At 47.3% G+C, this 18,196-nt stretch overlaps 1 protein-coding gene across 1 annotated transcript in view; it reads right to left on the bottom strand.

Annotated features, from left to right (window-relative positions):
* Positions 1 to 18,196, bottom strand: part of VWF (von Willebrand factor) — a 161,496-nt gene that overhangs the window by 32,735 nt on the left and 110,565 nt on the right. The window contains exons 32-37 of the mRNA XM_054177869.1: positions 15,229 to 15,272; positions 10,110 to 10,287; positions 7,651 to 7,871; positions 6,283 to 6,475; positions 5,593 to 5,934; positions 199 to 404 (exon numbers count right to left, since the gene is read on the bottom strand). Coding sequence (XP_054033844.1) covers positions 199 to 404; positions 5,593 to 5,934; positions 6,283 to 6,475; positions 7,651 to 7,871; positions 10,110 to 10,287; positions 15,229 to 15,272 — 1,184 coding nt within the window. The remainder of the gene's footprint in view (positions 1 to 198; positions 405 to 5,592; positions 5,935 to 6,282; positions 6,476 to 7,650; positions 7,872 to 10,109; positions 10,288 to 15,228; positions 15,273 to 18,196) is intronic.

Raw genomic sequence — 18,196 nt, 5'->3', positions numbered from 1 at the left:
GAATTTTGCATCCCTCCCAGCTAACTTCACACTAGGGGAGCTACACAAGCCTGACAGCAGTGGGTTACGAGGAGCTGGGTGAGGAAAGAAAGCATCCAGAGTGAAAACCAGCTAGACTTCTAAACCAGGTTTGCAAACAGATTTACAACCCCCACCCCCAAACTCCTCACAAAGGGAAGCTGAGAAGTCTGCAGTTACCTGGTGGTGGCTGCCATCCTCGCTGGTGCACTGTGTGCAGACTTCTTCAGCCACACAGCTGTTGTTAAAAGTCACCTGTCCCTCTGGACAGAAGCAGCCTTCCATGGGATAATCCTTGCAGACACTGAGTGTGGTGCTGTTCTCACAGTGCTTTATGCAGGCTTTGTGGCAGTGATCATATGTCAAATGCGTGGGGCATTTCATTGCTGAGAAAGAGAGGGGGAAAAGAAGGAAAGTAAATTAAAAGAAAAGGAATTAAATGAAAATAAATGAAAATAAAGGAAATAGAAAGAAAAAAAAAAGAAAAGAGAAGAAAAGAAAGAGAAGGGAAGAGAAGGGAAGAGAAGGGAAGAGAAGGGAAGAGAAGGGAAGAGAAGAGAAGAGAAGAGAAGAGAAGAGAAGAGAAGAGAAGAGAAGAGAAGAGAAGAGAAGAGAAGAGAAGAGAAGAGAAGAGAAGAGAAGAGAAGAGAAGAGAAGAGAAGAGAAGAGAAGAGAAGAGAAGAGAAGAGAAGAGAAGAGAAGAGGGGTTCGGAGAGGAGAGAAAAGAAAAGAAAAGAAAAGAAGAAAAGAAAAGAAAAGAAAAGAAAAGAAAAGAAAAGAAAAGAAAAGAAAAGAAAAGAAAAGAAAAGAAAAGAAAAGAAAAGAAAAGAAAAGAAAAGAAAAGAAAAGAAAAGAAAAGAAAAGAAAAGAAAAGAAAAGAAAAGAAAAGAAAAGAAAAGAAAAGAAAAGAAGATAGAAAATCCACCATGGAATGTAGTTAAGGGCATTTCCTTAAGTTATTGTCCATGCAGAAATCAACAAGCCAATCTTCCAGGCCATTTGAATCAGCAAAGTGTGGATTGCCCTAATAACAATACAATGGCTTGCATGAGCTGAACACCTTGCCTGGCTTTCTTTTCCACACTGGGCCAGAGACATAGAATTGAGATCCACCCAGATGACACCAAGCTGGGGAGAGGTATTGATTTGTTAGAGGGTTGGAGAACTCTGCAGAGGGACCTTGACAGGCTGGACAGATGGGCAGAGTCCAAGGGCATGAGATTGAACACATCCAAGTGCCGGGTTCTACACATTAGCCACAACAACCCCATGCAGTGCTACAGGCTGGGGTCAGAGTGGCCGGGGAGCAGCCAGGCAGAGAGGGACCTGGGGGTACTGAATGACAGCTGGCTGAACATGAGCCAGGAGTGTGCCCAGGTGGCCAAAAAGGCCAATGGCATCCTGGACTGTATCAGGAACAGTGTGGCCAGCAGGAGCAGGGAGGTCATTCTGACCCTGTACTCGGCACTGGTTAGGCCACACCTCGAGTCCTGTGTCCAGTTCTGGGACCCTCAGTTTAGGAAAGATGTTGAGTTGCTGGAAGGTGTCCAGAGAAGGGCAACAAAGCTGGGGTGGGGTTTGGAGCACAGCCCTGTGAGGAGAGGCTGAGGGAGCTGGGGTTGCTTAGCCTGGAGAAGAGGAGGCTCAGGGGAGACCTTCTTGCTCTCTACAACTACCTGAAGTGAGGTTGCAGCCAGGAGGGGGTTGGTCTCTTCTCCCAGGCAACCAGCACCAGAACAAGAGGACACAGTCTCAAGCTGCACCAGGGGAGGTTTAGGCTGGATGTTAGGAAGAAATTCTTCATAGAAAGAGAGATTGGCCATTGGAATGTGCTGCCCAGGGAGGTGGTGGAGTCACCATCCCTGGAGGTGTTCAAGAGGGGATTGGATGTAGCACTTGGTGGAGGCATTTAGGGAGAGACTGGATGGGGTGCTTGGTGCCATGGTTTAGTTGATTAGGTAGTGTTGGATGATAGGTTGGACTTGATGATCTTGAAGGTCTCTTCCAACCTGGTTAATTCTATTCTAGTCTATTGTATTTTGGCAGTTTGATAGGCAGCAGTGTTTCCAAACGACCAAACCAAGCTAACAACCAGAAAATTCTGCCACTTCCAAACTGAATTTGCTGCCTTTCTGCCCCTCAATGACTGATTTGCCTTGTTAACAGAATAAGCTGAACCAAGGAAAGTTACCTTCCCCCCTAAGACAACATCAATTTCTTTAATGAGGAGCTGACAACACTGCAGGAATTGTCTCTAAAAGCAGACAAAAAGCTAAGACTGCAGCCAGCCATACAAGAAACCTATGGATATAGCTTCCACACTCTCTACTCCCTTAAGGCTTCTTTATTTTTCTCTACAGCTTCAGCTAGGAAAAGTGTTTCCTTTTTTTTCCCCCCAGTTAGTGACTGCTCTGAGGTTTATAAAACTTTTTTTTCAGTCCCCTGACAAAAAAGAACACTGAAAGAAATTCACTGATTGAAGACCTCAGCTCCCAAGCGACTGAACTGTCTGCACACACCCTTCTCAGCAGCCAAAGGAAACAGGATTGTCTTTAACATTAACCCTTTGGTGTTTCAAGCCATGCTAAAACAAATTATTTCTGGTGTGTGGTTGTATGTGTGGATAACCATCACAGCTCAGCAGATGCAGAGGGACTTGAAAAGTCACTGGAACTTGATGGGGACTCCTCACCAGCGTGCTGTGCTCACACAGCAAATGAGCAGCAATGGATAATCTCAGTGTAGCTCCACCACACAGATCCTTCACTAGCAGAGGTGGCTTAAGGGTGTTTTGTGCTTCATTGTTCTTCTCTCCTCCTCCTGATCCTCATTCCTGCTTCTCTGATGGATGTCACAAAATCACAGAAACATTCAGGTTGGAAGAGACCCTCAGGATCACCAAGTCCAACCAAGAACCTCCTCTACAAGGTTCAACCCTAAACCATAGCCCCAGGCACCACATCCAAACCACCTTGAAACACATCCAGGCTTGGGGACTCCACCACCTCCCTGGGCAGCACATTCCAATCCCTGACCACACTTTCCATCAAACTTTCTCCCCTAATGTCCAGTCTAAACCTACCCAGTTGTAGCTTGAGACCATTCCCTCTTGTTCTATCAGTAATTACCTGTGAGAAGAGACCAGCACCAACCTCTCCACAGTGTCCTTTCAGGTAGCTGTAGAGAGCAATGAGGCCTCCCCTCAGCCTCCTCTTTTCCAAACTAACCATCCCCAGCTCCTTAGAATACATAGAATACATAGAATAAACCAGGTTGGAAGAGACCTTCAAGATCATCGCGTCCAACCCATCAACCAATCCAACTCCGCCCAAGCAACTAACCCACAGCACCAAGTACCCCGTCAAGTCTTCTCCTAAAAACCTCCAGTGATGGTGACTCCACCACCTCCCCAGGCAGCCCATTCCAATGGGCAATCACTCTTTCTGTATAGAACTTTTTTCTAACATCCAGCCTGTATCTCCCCTGGCGCAGCCTGAGACTGTGTCCTCTTGTTCTGGTACTGCTTGCCTGGGAGAAGAGACCAACATCCGTCTGTCTACAACCTCCCTTCAGGTAGTTGTAGAGAGTAATAAGGTCACCCCTGAGTCTCCTCTTCTCCAGGCTAAGCAACCCCAGCTCCCTCAGCCTCTCCTCGTAGGGCTTATGTTCCAAACCCCTCACCAACTTTGTTGCTCTTCTCTGGACTCGTTCCAGCAAGTCAACATCCTTCCTAAACTGAGGGGCCCAGAACTGGACACAGTACTCGAGGTGCGGCCTAACCAGTGCAGTGTACAGGGGCAGAATGACCTCCCTGCTCCTGCTGGCCACACTGTTCCTGATGCAGGCCAGGATGCCATTGGCCCTCTTAGCTGCCTGGGCACACTGCAGGCTCATGTTCAGTCTACCGTCGACCAGCACCCCCAGGTCCCTCTCAGCCTGACTGCTTTCCAGCCACTCTGACCCCAGCCTGTAGCTCTGCATGGGGTTGCTGTGGCCAATGTGCAGAACCCGGCACTTGGATGTGTTAAATCTCATGCCCTTGGACTCTGCCCATCTGCCCAGCCTGTCGAGGTCCCTCTGCAGAGCCTCTCTACCCTCCAGCAGATCAACTCCTGCCCCCAGCTTGGTGTCGTCAGCAAATTTACTGATGATGGACTCGATGCCCTCGTCCAGATCATCAATAAAGATGTTAAAGAGCAAGGGGCCCAGTACTGATCCCTGGGGCACACCACTGGTGACTGGCTGCCAGCTGGATGTGGCACCATTCACTACCACTCTCTGGGCTCGGCCCTCCAGCCAGTTCCTAACCCATCTCAGTGTGCTCCCATCCAAGCCATGGGCTGACAGCTTGGCCAGGAGTTTGCTATGGGGAACGGTGTCAAAGGCCTTGCTGAGGTCCAGGTAGACTACATCCACAGGCCTCCCCACATCCACCAGGCAGGTCACCTGATCATAGAAGGAGATCAGGTTGGTCAGGCAGGACCTGCCCTTCCTAAACCCATGCTGGCTGGGCCTGATCCCTTGGCCATCCTCTAAGTGTTGCTCTTCAGCAGATTTATTCTCCAGGCCCTTCCCCAGCTTCCTTGCCCTCCTCTGCACTGGCTCCAGCATCTCCACATCTCTCCTGTATGGAGGTGCTCCAAACTGGACGCAGTACTCAAGGTGTAGCCTCACCAGAGCTGAGTACCAGGGTGCAATCCCCTCCCTGCTCCTGCTAGACACAGGATTCCTAATCCCAGCCAGGATGCCATTGGCTTTCTTGGCCACCTGGGCACACTGCTGGCTCCTGTTCAGCTGCTTGTCCATTAGCACCCCCAGGTTCCTTTCTGCCAGACACCTTTCCAGCCACACTGCCCCAAGCCTGTAGCGTTGCTTGGGGCTAGTGTGACCCAAATGTAGAACCTGGCATTTGGCCTTGTTGAAGCTCATCCCGTTAACATTGGCCATGGATCCAATATGTAGGTGTTTAGGAAGAGACTGGATGGGGTGCTTGGTGCCATGGTTTAGTTGATTAGATGGTGTTGGGTGATAGGTTGGACTTGATGATCTCAAAGATCTTTTCCAACCTGGTTAATTCTATTCTATGTTATTCTGTTGTATGGTATTCTATGCTATTCTATTGTATGGTATTCTATTCTATTCTATGCTATGCTATGCTGTGCTATGCTATGCTATTCTATTCTGTTCTATTCTATGCTATGCTATTCTGTTCTATTCTATGCTATTCTATGCTATTCTATTCTATTCTTTCTATTCTATTTCATGCTATTCTATGCTATGCTATTCTGTTCTATTCTATGCTATTCTATTCTATTCTTTCTATTCTATTCCATGCTATTCTATGCTCTGCTATGCTATTCTGTGCTATTCTATGCTATTCTATTCTATTCTATTCCATGCTATTCTATGCTATGCTATGCTATTCTGTTCTATTCTATGCTATGCTATGCTATGCTATGCTGTTCCAGGGCATTCAAAACTCCATACTGCACTGACCAAAGGGTCACTGTCACCACCACTACCACCCAGCAGACAGCTTCTGTCTGACTTTTAAGAGAGAGGTAAAGCCCTTACGACAGATGTCTGGTGTCCTCCAGTCTATGCAGACCCCGTTCTCCCTGCAGATGTGAGCATAGGAGGTGATCATTTCACAGGCTTCATCCTCGAAGCAGCTGTTCTCCTCGCAGGCCTCGTAGAACATGTTGGGGGGGATCACCGCGTGGCACTCTGCAAACTGATGGGAGAGCAGAAGCTGGCAGAGGCTGGATGCATGCTCAGAGCATTTGTCTTCCCTCCATATCTCACAGATCTTCCCTGGCTTTTCCACTGTCCAGTCCTGGATAAACAGGCTGCTGTCAGGAGTGACTGACCCGTCACGCAGCGTGAAGTCGTTGACGTGGTTCTGGTCACACACCCCTGGGAGGAGGAGGGAAAGGAGAGGTGTGAATACAGTGTGAAATAAAAAAGAAGCCACACAAAATGGGCACAAGACAGACAGGGCTGGTTGGGGACACTCAGTGAATGTTAAGGAAGATGGATGAACAATATTCCTTATAGTTATCATAAGCTATATCTCAGGAGCAAGTTCAGAGAAGGGCCATGAGGATGAGCAGAGGCCGTAGAAGAAAAACCTGGATTCACTATGTACCAACAAGGCATCAGTTCAGCCTGAGAGTTTTCACAGCTTGAAGGCCACACAACTCACAAAATCATAAGCAGCAGATCAAGCTAAATCAGGAAGCTATTGCTAGCTGTCAAGCTTACCACAAAGCCCTTGTGTTCCTGAAGAAAAGCTCTTGGAATTAAGTTTAAGAATGAATTCGTTGTTTCTTGGGGTAAATGTCAGATTATGTCCAAGAGAGGAGAACTTGATTTCATGCATTATTGCTCCATAGATAGTGACTTCAAACAGACTGCTGGAATAAGGGATCTGAACCCTTTCACCATTTACAGCCACCTGTTTTCAGAAAGACAAGAGCATCAGATCAGTTCCAGCAAGCAGTTAAAGTTAACCCAATCTTACAGTTGAAACACATTTGGCTTCACAAGTGCTTGAAGATGCAAGTGAAGCTGGACATGAAAATCAATGCTGTAAGCTGGAGTTTTCTTTTGAGTCTGAAAATGTACAGAGCAAACTGACCTGCATTCTCTCTCAACATTTTCCCACCTGAGTGCATTCCCTCTGCATATATACAGACCAGCAATCTAACTCCATGAAGTCAAAATGGAAGGCTACAAGGATGATGAAGGGACTGGAGCACTGCCTGATGAGGAGAGTCTGAGAGACCTGGGGCTGTTTACTCTGGAAGGAGAAGACTGAGAGGAGATTTAATAAATGGGGTTCAACAAGGACAAGTGCAGAGTCCTGCATCTGGGAAGGAAGAATAAACTGCACCAGTACAGGTTAGGAGGTGATCTGCTGGACAGCAGCCCTGTAGAGAGGGACCTGGGAGTCCTGGTGGACAAGTTCTGCATGGGACAGCAATGTGCCCTTGTGGCCAAGAAGGCCAATGGGATCCTGGGGTGCATTAAGAGGAGTGTGTCCAGCAGATCCAGGCAGGTTCTGCTCCCCCTCTACTCTGCCCTGGTGAGACCACACCTGGAGTATTGCATCCAGTTCTGGGCTTCCCACTTTGAGAGGGACAGGGATTTACTGAAGAGAGTCCAACAGAGGGCTACAGGGATGATGAAGGGACTGGAGTATTGCCTGATGAGGAAAGGCTGAGACCTGGGGCTGTGAAGTCTGAAGACATGACTGAGTGGGGATATAATAAGTGCCTATAAATATCTGAGGAGGGAGTGTCAGGAAGGAAGGGACAGTCTCTCCTCACTTGTGCCCTGGGATAGGACAAGGGGCAATGGATGGAAACTACAGCACAGGAAGTTCCACCTCAAGATGAGGAAGAACTTCTTTACTGTAAGGGTAACAGACTACTGGAACAGGCTGCCCAGAGAGGTTGTGGAGTCTCCTTCTCTGGGGACTTTCCAAATCCACCTGGATGCATTCCTGTGTGACCTGTGCTAGACTCTGTGGTCCTGCTCTGGCAGTTGGGGTTGGACTGGAGGATCTCCAGAGGTCCCTTCCAAACCCTAATATCCTGTGATCCTGTGACTTAATTGCGTTTAGCTTACTGCCATGTCACTGAAGAGCTGAACAGCTACACCACGGTGTTTCACTTCAATGGAGTCCATACAGCTCATCTTCGGCATGGCTCTGCATGGTCCTTCATGAAGCAGAACTTCAACATCATGTTCCTTGTCTTGAAATAAGGTGTAGGAGCAGTTGCCAGTCAGCTTGAAATTCAGCCCATCAAAGGTGACAATATGTCGAGATGAGCTCCCAATACAGACACCTGCAGACAGAGAAAATCACTTTGAAAAGCCATCAAAGCATCTGCTTTTGTTCAAATTGGGATGTCTCTTCACAAGCTTTACAGGCACATGGAACCAATTACTTTGGAAAGCTGGGAAGGGAAAGAATTTGCAAATGCCACAGCAAGTTATTGAGGAGAGACTCTGGGAAATGCTTCATCTGCCTCTTCGTTTTGCTCTGCTCAGACCTCACCTGGAGTACTGTGTTCAGCTCTGGAGCCCTCAATGCAGGAAGGACGTGGACCTGCTCCAGAGAAGGACCATGAAAATGATCATGGAGCTGGAACAGCTCTGCTATGAGGACAGGCTGAGGGAGGTGGGCTTGTTCAGCCTGGAGAAGAGAAGTCTTCAGGGAGACCTAATAGCAGCCCTTCAGTACTGTCCTCCCAACACAGCCCCTTATGAACATGAATGAGTGTATCTCTCAGGCTCCTCCAAGCTAAAGAGCCCCAGCTCCCTCAGGTCAGCAGAGAGATGTTCCACTGCCTTTATATCTCTGTGCTGAACACTTTCAAGAAGTTCTCTGAGGTCCTTCTTGAACTGAGAGGCCCAGAACTGGACTCAATATTCCAGATGTGTCCTCAGCAGGGCAGAGTAAAGGGGGAGGAGAGCCTCTCTTGACCTACTAACCACAGTCCTTCTAATACTCCCCAGGATGTCACTGGCCTTCTTGGCCACAAAAGCACATTGCTGGCTCATGGTCATCCTTCTGTCCACCAGGACCCCCACGTCCCTTTTCCCTACACTGTTCTCCATCAGGTCAGTCCCTAACTTCTACTGGTCCATGGGGTTGCTCTTTCCCAGATGCCAGACTCTACTCTTGTCCTTCTTGGATTTCATTCCATTTCTCCCTTGCTCAACTATCCAGCCTGTCCAGGTCTGGCTGAATGTCAGCACAGCCTTCAGGTGTGCCAGCCACTCCTCCCTGTTTGGTGTCAGCAGCAAGCTTGCTGATATTGCCCTCTGTGACTTCATCCAGGTCATTGATGAATATATTGAGATGCTGGTCTCAGCATCTTCAGAGCACTGCAGCATCTTCAGCTATAAGTTCATGTATTAAAAAGTCAGCAATAAAACAGACTTTCTGTTCCCTGTGACAGATGCCCAATGCCACACTGCATGCAGCCAGGCATCACTGCCTCCTTCACCCCTGGCTGCCATAATTTCATTGTTTTCAGAGCATCTATCTGGGCACTGAGGTGATCTGCAGGCTCCAGCTTGGGTTTCTGTTTGAAATCATCACCCTTCCTCCCTCAAGCCTTCCCTTCATATCTATCAAAATTTCCTTAAGAGTCTCTCTTTCTAACAGAGGACTGAATGTGAGTGTTGCTTGGAGCTTCCTCATCTCAGCCAGAGCACTCATCACACAGTACTTACCATTCCTGTGTGAGATTTACAGAATCACAGAATTAACCAGGTTGGTATAGACCTTCGAGATAAAGTCCAACCTATTGCCCAACACCATCTAATCAGCTAAACCATGGCACTAAGTGCCCCATCCAGTCTCTTTTCAAACACTTCCAGTGATGGTGACCCCACCACCTCCCTGGGCAGCCCATTCCAAAGGCCAATTACTCTTTCTATGAAGAATTTCTTCCTAACATCCAGCCTAAACCTCCCCTGGTGCAGCCTGGGACTGTGTCCTCTTGCTCTGCCTCTGGTTGCCTGGGAGAAGAGACCGACCCCACCTGGCTAGATGCATCACTTGCAGCTTGCTGAGATAAATTTCTGTTTTCTTCTACACATCCTCCTTCCCAGGTCACACAGCTTTGGGAGTGAACTGTGAGGTTCTCTGATAAAGCACTGTCCCTTCACTAATGCACAAAGCAACTTCACAGTGACTGAACTTGCAAACAGCATCCAGGCACCAGCGAGACTCTCATGCTTCTAGCTGCATATCTAACTGGTGTTCAGCATCAATTTCTCCCCCTGCAGGCACCTTTGATGTCTGAAATGACTGGGCAGCTCCAATCACCGTGGCATTCCTGATAAACACTTCAAGTGCTGATTTCTTTATGGTGAGGGTGCCAGAACCCTGGAACAGGCTGCCCAGAGAGGTTGTGGAGTCTCCTCTGCAGACTGTCAAAACCCACCCCCCGTGTGACCTGCTTTGGCAGAGGGCTTGGGCTGGATGATCTCTGCAGGTCCTTTCCAACCCCTAACCTTCTGAGATTCTGTGATGGGGAGGGAGAGGCACACATGCAAAGAGAAATACTCACAGGGACACATCCATCGGCAGCCACAAGTTTCTTCAACCTTAACGACAGGAAGGTTGCTGTGACAAACCGGTTTGGGCATCCTCTCACAGTTAATTTGGTGGCTCTCCAGAACTGTGTAATCTCCTGGAAAGCATGTCACAGTGTGGCACTGGTCTGCTAATGTCCATTTATCACCAGGCTAGAAAAGGAGACAGGGGGTATTTAACAAGGGAAGAGAAACATGGGCAGGGGGGGTAGAAAAATGCCCAACTTGGCTGCTGCCACCATCCTCTCCGGAGAGCAAGTAAAGTGACACTGACAGCAGTGCTCCTCAAATTAGCCTTGGGTGGTTAAATAATAGAATGCAGTGCATTGAGGACTTCATCAGAACAAGTTTAAATTAGCAGCACTAAGAAATAGACTCTGGAATTCCAAGCAAAAGATAATGATCTAGAACAGGAGATGTTTTCCCCCTGCAGAACGGAGTATCTGGTGCTCCATCTATTGTTAGCTTGCCACCCTGCAGCACGCATGGATGGCATAGCCAGCAAAGAATTCCCCTCAGCTTTGCTTTAAATGTCAAAGCCTTTAGCTTTCATCAGCCAGAAAAATTATTTTAGAGAGAGCCCTGAGCACAGATGATCATGGCACAGCAGGGATCAGCAATCTTTGTTCCATGGAATACTCTTGGCCACATGCTTCTATCCACAACTCCAGACCATTAAAGCAGCTCCTCTGTTCCCCAAAGGAAAGGATTCCTTTACTAGGTCAATGTTATCAGATAGACATAGTGTGTGGGGGGGTTAAGTTATTAATAATAATAAATAATAACAACAATAATAATAAATGATTAAAAAAATCTCCACTTTTAAAGGCCAGCCTAAACTTTAAGGCATCAGGACTACATACTACTAAAGGATGGTGAAGTTGGATGCAGTCACAGTCTGGAATATCTCAAGATTCATATCTGCAGCAGGCTGAACTCTCTGTCCCAATCCCACTGAGCTCTGAAACTCATAAACAGGCTCAAGGAATTTCAAACCAGAGGCTTCATCCCTGGAGCCTGCAATCCCAGGAATATCTCCAAATGTGGGAAACAGTCTTTTCCAGATCAGTCTCTACACAAGTGAGTCTACAGACTTGGGAATGCGTGGTTGGAAAGCTGAAACTTGGAGAGAGACCTAGGGCTGTTGGCTGAGAGTCAGCTGAACATAAGTGAGCAGTGTGCCCAGGTGGCCAAGAAAGCCAATGGCATCCTGGCTTGGATTAGAAGCACCGCGGCCAGCAGGGACAGGGAAGTGATCATCCCCCTGTGCTCAGCACTGGTGAGGCCACACCATGAGTGTTGTGTTCAGTTCTGGGCCACTCAACTATGGGAAGGACATTGAGGTGCTGCAGCATGTCCAGAGAAGGGCAATGAGGCTGGAGAAGGGTCTGGAGCACATGGCCTGTGAGGAGCAGCTGAGGGAGCTGGGGTAGTTCAGTCTGGAGAAGAGGAGGCTGAAGGGAGACCTCACTGCTCTCTACAACTACCTGAAGGGAGGTTGGAGTGAGGAGGGGGCAGCCTCTTCTCCTTGGTGACAAGCAGCAGGACCAGAGGAAATGGTTCCAAGCTGCACCAGGGGAGGTTCAGGAAATATTTCTTTACTGAAAGGGTTCTCAAACATTGGAATGGTCTGCCCAGGGCAGTGCTGGAGTCACCATCCTGGAGGTGTTCAAGCACTGTATAGACCTGGTGCTTAGGGACGTGGTTTAGTGTTGAGACCTTCAGGGCTGGGTCAAAGATTGGAGTGGATGAGCTTGGAGGTCTCTTCCAACCAGATATATTCTGGGATTCTGTGAGTCCAGAAGCACTTAGCAACAAGTGGCTCTATGAACTGGGGAACATTTCTGGATGTTCACAAACAGAAACAGATGGGGAAGCAAAGGTGATTGCTCCCCATCATTGCCATGAAAGAGAAGAGCAACGTGATAAAACACCTGGGTGACCACAACAGAATTTATAGTCTGCTCTTGGCCTTAATGTGCAAACCAAGAACAGCCACCAGTGATGACATGGAAAGTATTGCTCTGTATCTCTGAGCTGTGCAACACCCTGGAGTCTAAAAGGGAGCTGCCACAGTCGCAGCTACAAAACTTTACATGTTAAATAGGAGCGAACTGACTGGACCTGCTTGCTCTGTTTCTTTCAGGAGGCAACTTGTCCTCAAAGTGGGTTAATATTTTTCAGGCTTGTGACCCTAGAGGAAGCTGTGAAAATGCAACATGAGTGGTTTTAAGCATGGGGGGAAAAAATGTTTAGATAGGAAGAAAGGGAATGGTTTTTAATTACATTTGTCTCGCCTACAGCTCATTGACAGTGGAGCACCTGGGAGGTGCTTACAGACAGCTGTGCATGTCTGGCAAGGGCTCCTTTGGCTTCCATATGCAGCTAATTGTTTTTATGTCACTCCTTAACAGGACATCTCCTGGAAAAATCTCTAAGTGCTGAATAAGACAAGCACACTCCAGCAAAAAAATATCAGCTGAAGGACCCAAAAAAGCCAAGAATCCTGGGGCAGGGGGGAAGGCAGGGACTCTGAAGACCAAGAAAGCTGAAATCCCAAATGACTCAACATTGTAGGAGTGAAAACTAGGAGGGAAAAGAAAGCAAAAGCAGGGGATTCTCAGTTGTGAAGGATAAGTCTGCTGAAACCGAAGAGCCTGCCAGCACACCGGAGGAAGCCTCAGACTTCCTCTCTGAGGGAGCTCTCAACCTACAGACCTGAACTTGCTCACTCTTTCCCTTGCTGTGCATCTGCAGGAGGCAGAGCCATGGGCCTCGACTGGCTTCATCAGCTGGCACTTTTAATTGAGTCAGGGAGCTGTCTGCTTGAAGGGCAAGAAAGTTGGGGAGGGGTTTGGAGCATAAGCCTTATGAGGAGAGGCTGAGGGAGCTGGGGTTGCTTAGCCTGGAGAAGAGGAGACTCAGGAGTGACCTTATTGCTCTCTACAACTACCTTAAGGGAGGTTGTAGACAGGCAGAGGTTGGTCTTTTCTCCCAGGCAACCAGCACCAGAACAAGAGGACACAGTCTCAAGCTGCACCAGGGGAGGTTTAGGCTGGATGTTAGGAAGAAGTTCTACACAGAGAGAGTGATTGCCCATTGGAATGGGCTGCCTGGGGAGGTGGTGGAGTCACCATCATTGGAGGTGTTTAGGAGGAGACTTGATAGGGTGCTTGGTGCCATGGTTTAGTTGATTAGGTGGTGTTGGGTGATAGGTTGGATGTGATGATCTTGAAGGTTTCTTCCAACCTGGTCTATTCTATTCTATTCTATTCCATTCCATTCCATTCCATTCCATTCCATTCCATTCCATTCCATTCCATTCCATTCTATTTTCTGTCAGCTGCCAAGTTCATCTATCAGAATAGTTAAACACAGCCTGAACATTGCTAAATGCTCTTTACTCAGTGTGTGTTTAGCACTTATGGGAACTCCTTGTCCCTGGATGTGATGGGGATTACAAACTTCCATGAATTCAAACCGTGATCGAATGAGTTCCTGCAGGAGAAAGCTACTGAGCACTGTCAAGCACAGAAAACTACCACTCAGAGCTCAGAGTGGCCCTGAGTCAAATTGTTACAAGACTAGGAGAACTGAGGGAATTTTCACACACTGTTACTTCCCTAACTTCCATTTTGGGCCATATAATACAGGGAGGTGAATGAATTTTTGGCCTGATCTAGGATGTTTCATCCTTCTGCTACTAACAGTGACCTTCGCCCTGAATCTTCCTTCAGAGTAATTTCCAGGGTAGAGGAAATAACAGACAAACTAAATCAATAATAATAATAATAATAATAATAATAATAATAATAATAATAATAATAATAATAATATAAAGTAACAAGCAGTATCTCTCAGGATACTGACAGGATTTAGGCTGAGATTTTTGATCCTGAGAAGTCTGATTTCCTTGCAGACTGTGAGAGGTCAGTTCCCACAGCCTCCAGGTGCACGACAGCCATCCCACTTGGGCAGCTGAGCCTGCTGCAGTAACTCTCTGAGAAATGCCTAAAATATCAGGGATTTGAGGTAAGAGCCTGTGTTTTCTGATTTAGGACAGAGCCTGGAACCTTCAGCCCTGTGGATTTGTGAACCATTACAGAATTACTGTTACGGAATTAAGCAGGTTGGAAAAGATCTTTGAGATCATTGAGTCTAGCCTATCACCCAACACCATCTAATCAACTAAACCATGGCACTAAGTGCCTCATCCAGTCTCTCCTTAAACACTTCCAGTGATGGTGACTCCACCACCACCTTCCTGGGCAGCCCAACTGTGCTGGAAGAGGATTCTAGAAAGCATGTCTCAATTAGCCACATCCTTCCTTACACTCATATCTTCACAAGAGGGGGAGGGAGGAAATCAAAGGAACCTTTCTAATGTACTGGAAACTCAAGCTAAATGCTATGATAGAACTCTTAACTGACTCCTACTAGAAAGCACAGAACATGGCTTGTGCCACTGTGTTTAAATGCATAAAGTATCATAGACACAAACCTTGACTTTTCAGCTGGGAGGAAGGAGCAGAATCATTTGTATCTATCAGGCAGGTTTACTAACATTTCTGAGCATGTTCTCAGGATTAATAAACAGCTTTTCTGCAACTGAGGACTCATACCTTCGGTGTCATTACTTAAGAGACTGATCTCCCCAGAGCAAATGAAATCACACCAAAATTCTCTCCCTATAAAATATTCCTAGGGCAAGATTCTTTGATTTTTAGCAGACGGGGAGGATCTGGAATTGCTTTTGTCAGTACATTCATCTTTATTTTGGCCATGCCTAGCTTTCCCAGAAGTTCTTTCACCAGGAGAGGGAAATGCATTTTTCCTTTGTCAGGGAAGACACAGGGTGTCAACAATCTGAGCTCTGTGCTGCCTTCAACACACTGCAAGATCAGGTCATTAGAGGAAGTCTCCATTATGTACAGAGCAATCCTGTCAGTTCAAAACCCAACATCTTCTTCCCATGAAATGATTCTTCACATTGCCTGACACTTTTCATTCCAGATTATCTATGAAAGTATTGATGGTCCTGCGTGAACTTTGTCACTTGGAAGCCAGATGGAAGACCCAGAGCGAGACACTTACTTTCTTTTTGTTTCCATCCTCATCTATGCATTCTCTGACAGGGTCTGAAAGAGAAACAGACATTTTTTAGCCACCTCCTTCCCTTATCCAGTGGATTGCCCTGGCCTAGGTGCAGGGCCTTACACTTTGCTCTATTGAACCTCATGAGCTTCTCCACAGTCCACCTCTCTGGTTGGCCCCGTCCCATCCTTCAGACTCATCAACCACACCACTCAGCATGGTATCACCTGCAAATTTCCTGAGGGTGACCTCAATCAAGAAAGATACACTCAATCAAGAAAAAAAATCACCTGCTTCAGGGAATCAAATGAATCAAAAAGCCACAAAGCAAAAAACCCAACTATTTGAAGCATTCATTTATTTGTGGATAGCAATGTCCCCAAACTTGCTTCAACCCTGGCTAGGATTTTTCTCTTTTTCTCCTTGGTTTCAGTGTATAAAGATATTTGTTATTAATATTGTTGGCATTTCTACTACAATAGCATCCACATATCCTGTCTGCAAACCACTGTCTCATTATTTTAGTGACTGCACAGCATCTTCCAGGCTCACAGGATGTTAGAGGTTGGAAGGGACCTCCAAAGATCATCAAATCCAACTCCCCCTGCCAGAGCAGGGCCATAGAATCTAGCCCAGGTCACACAGGAACACATCCAGATGGGTTTTGGAAGTCTCCAGAGAAGGAGACTCCACAACCTCTCTGGGCAGTCTCTTCCAGTGCTCTGTCACCCTCACAGTAAAGAAGTTCTTCCTCACGTTGAGGTGGAACCTCCTGTGGTGCAGTTTATATCCATTGCCCCTTGTCCTATCACAGGGTGCAACTGAGCAGAGTTTGTCCCCTCCCTCTTGCCACCCAGCCCTCAGATATTTACAAACATTTATTCAATCCCCTCTCAGTCTCTTCTTCTCCAGACTAAAACAACCCCAGGGCTCTCAGCCTCTCCTCATCAGGCAGTGCTCCACTCCCTCCATCATGCTTGTTGCCCTCCATTGGACTCTCTCCAGTAGATCCCTGTCCCTCTTGAACTGGGGAGCCCAGAACTGGATGCAATATTCCAGGTGTGGTCTCACCAGAACAGAATAGAGGGGGAGGAGAACCTCCCTGGATCTGCTGGACACATTCCTCTTATTGCACCCCAGGATCCCATTAGCCTTCTTGGCCACAAGGGCACACTGCTGTCCCATGCAGAATGTGTAGTCCACCAGGACTCCCAGATCCTTCTCCACAGGGCTGCTCCCCAGCAGATCACCTCCTAACCTGTACTGGTGCAGTTTATTCTTCCTTCCCAGATGCAGGACTCTGCACTTATCCTTTTTGAACCTCATTAGGTTCCTCTTTGCCCAGCTCTGTCCCACTCTCGCTGAATGGCTGCACAGCCTTCAGGGGTATCAGCCAAGCCTCCCAGTTTGGTATCCCAGCATTAGCAAGGGTTTAATTTTGCCTATATCAGCAGTGGACTTTTTTTGCAGAGTCAACTACCACTAAGAATGAGGAAGTTGCAGAGTCTGCACAGTGCAGCTTAGAGATATCCGAGAGCAGTCTCCACTGGGATCACTTCTGGCACTTTAAAACCTCTCCAGAGCATCAAACAGCTGCCGTTGTCTGGATTCAAACAGCTGCCATTTTCTTTCTTTTCTTTTGAAAACAAGCTTTTGAAGATGCATTTCCTGTCCTCACACTGTAAAATATGTGACTTTCTTGCCCTGCATTATGTTGATCCAGGATATAGAAGGGGGAGCAGGAATTTGAAGCCCGTCGCTATATCCCTGTTGCAACCTGGGGGTATAACCTATCAGTACCAGAGGGTGAAAGCTTTTCCTTTGTGTGAAAATGTTTCTAACAGCACAAAGCTCAAAAAACCTTGAATGACAGATACCTTAGACAATTAAATTTGTGTGTGGGGGGGAAATCATCTCTCCCTTTTCACAGAATCAGAGCATTTCAGAGGCTGGCAGGGACCTCGAAAGCTCATCCAGTCCAACCCCGCTGCCAGAGCAGGGTCACCTAGAGCAGATCACACAGGAAGACATCCAGGTGAGTTTTGAATATCTCCAGAGAGGGAGACTCCACAATCCCCCTGGGCAGGGTGTTCCAGAGCTCTGTCACCATCACAGTGAAAAACTTTTTTCACATATTTAAATGAAACTTCCTATGCCTCAACTTCCACCCATTGTCCCTTGTCCTGCCATTGGGCACCACCAGGAACAGTCTGGCTCCATCCATCCTCTCAGGATTCACCCTTTACATAATGGTTTAGTTGATTACTCAGCACTGGTTAGGCCACACCTTGAGTCCTGTGTCCAGTTCTGGGCCCCTCAGTTTAGGAAAGATGTTGAGTTGCTAGAAGGTGTCCAGAGAAGGGCAACAAAGCTGGGGAGGGGTTTGGAGCACAGCCCTGTGAGGAGAGCCTGAGGGAGCTGGGGTTGCTTAGCCTGGAGAGGAGGAGGCTCAGGGGAGACCTTCTTGCTCTCTACAACTACCTGAAGGGAGGTTGTAGCCAGGTGGGGGTTGGTCTCTTCTCCCAGGTAACCAGCACCAGAACAAGAGGACACAGTCTCAAGCTGCACCAGGGGAGGTTCAGGCTAGATGTTAGGAAGAAATTCTTCCCAGAAAGAGTAACTGGCCATTGGAATGTGCTGCCCAGGGAGGTGGTGGAGTCACCATCACTGGAGGTGTTTAGGAAGAGACTGGATGGGGTGCTTGGTGCCATGGTTTAGTTGATTAGATGGTATTGGGTGATAGGTTGGACTTGATAATCTCAAAGGTCTTTTCCAACCTGGTTAGTTCTATTCTATTCTATTCTATTCTATTCCATTCCATTCCATTCCATTCCATCCCATTCCATTCTATTCTATAAACTGATGATGGTATTTATAAGCTGATGATAAAGCCTTTGCCATAGGGTGGGAAACTACTTGGTTTTGCTTGGGTTTTGTTGGTTTGTGGAAGTTTTTGTTTTATTTAAAT

This window comes from Dryobates pubescens, chromosome Z, assembly GCF_014839835.1.
Source record: "Dryobates pubescens isolate bDryPub1 chromosome Z, bDryPub1.pri, whole genome shotgun sequence".
NCBI classification, from domain to species: domain Eukaryota; kingdom Metazoa; phylum Chordata; class Aves; order Piciformes; family Picidae; genus Dryobates; species Dryobates pubescens.
Note: the sequence above shows the minus strand (reverse complement) of the source record. Positions and strands in the feature narration are given on the sequence as shown.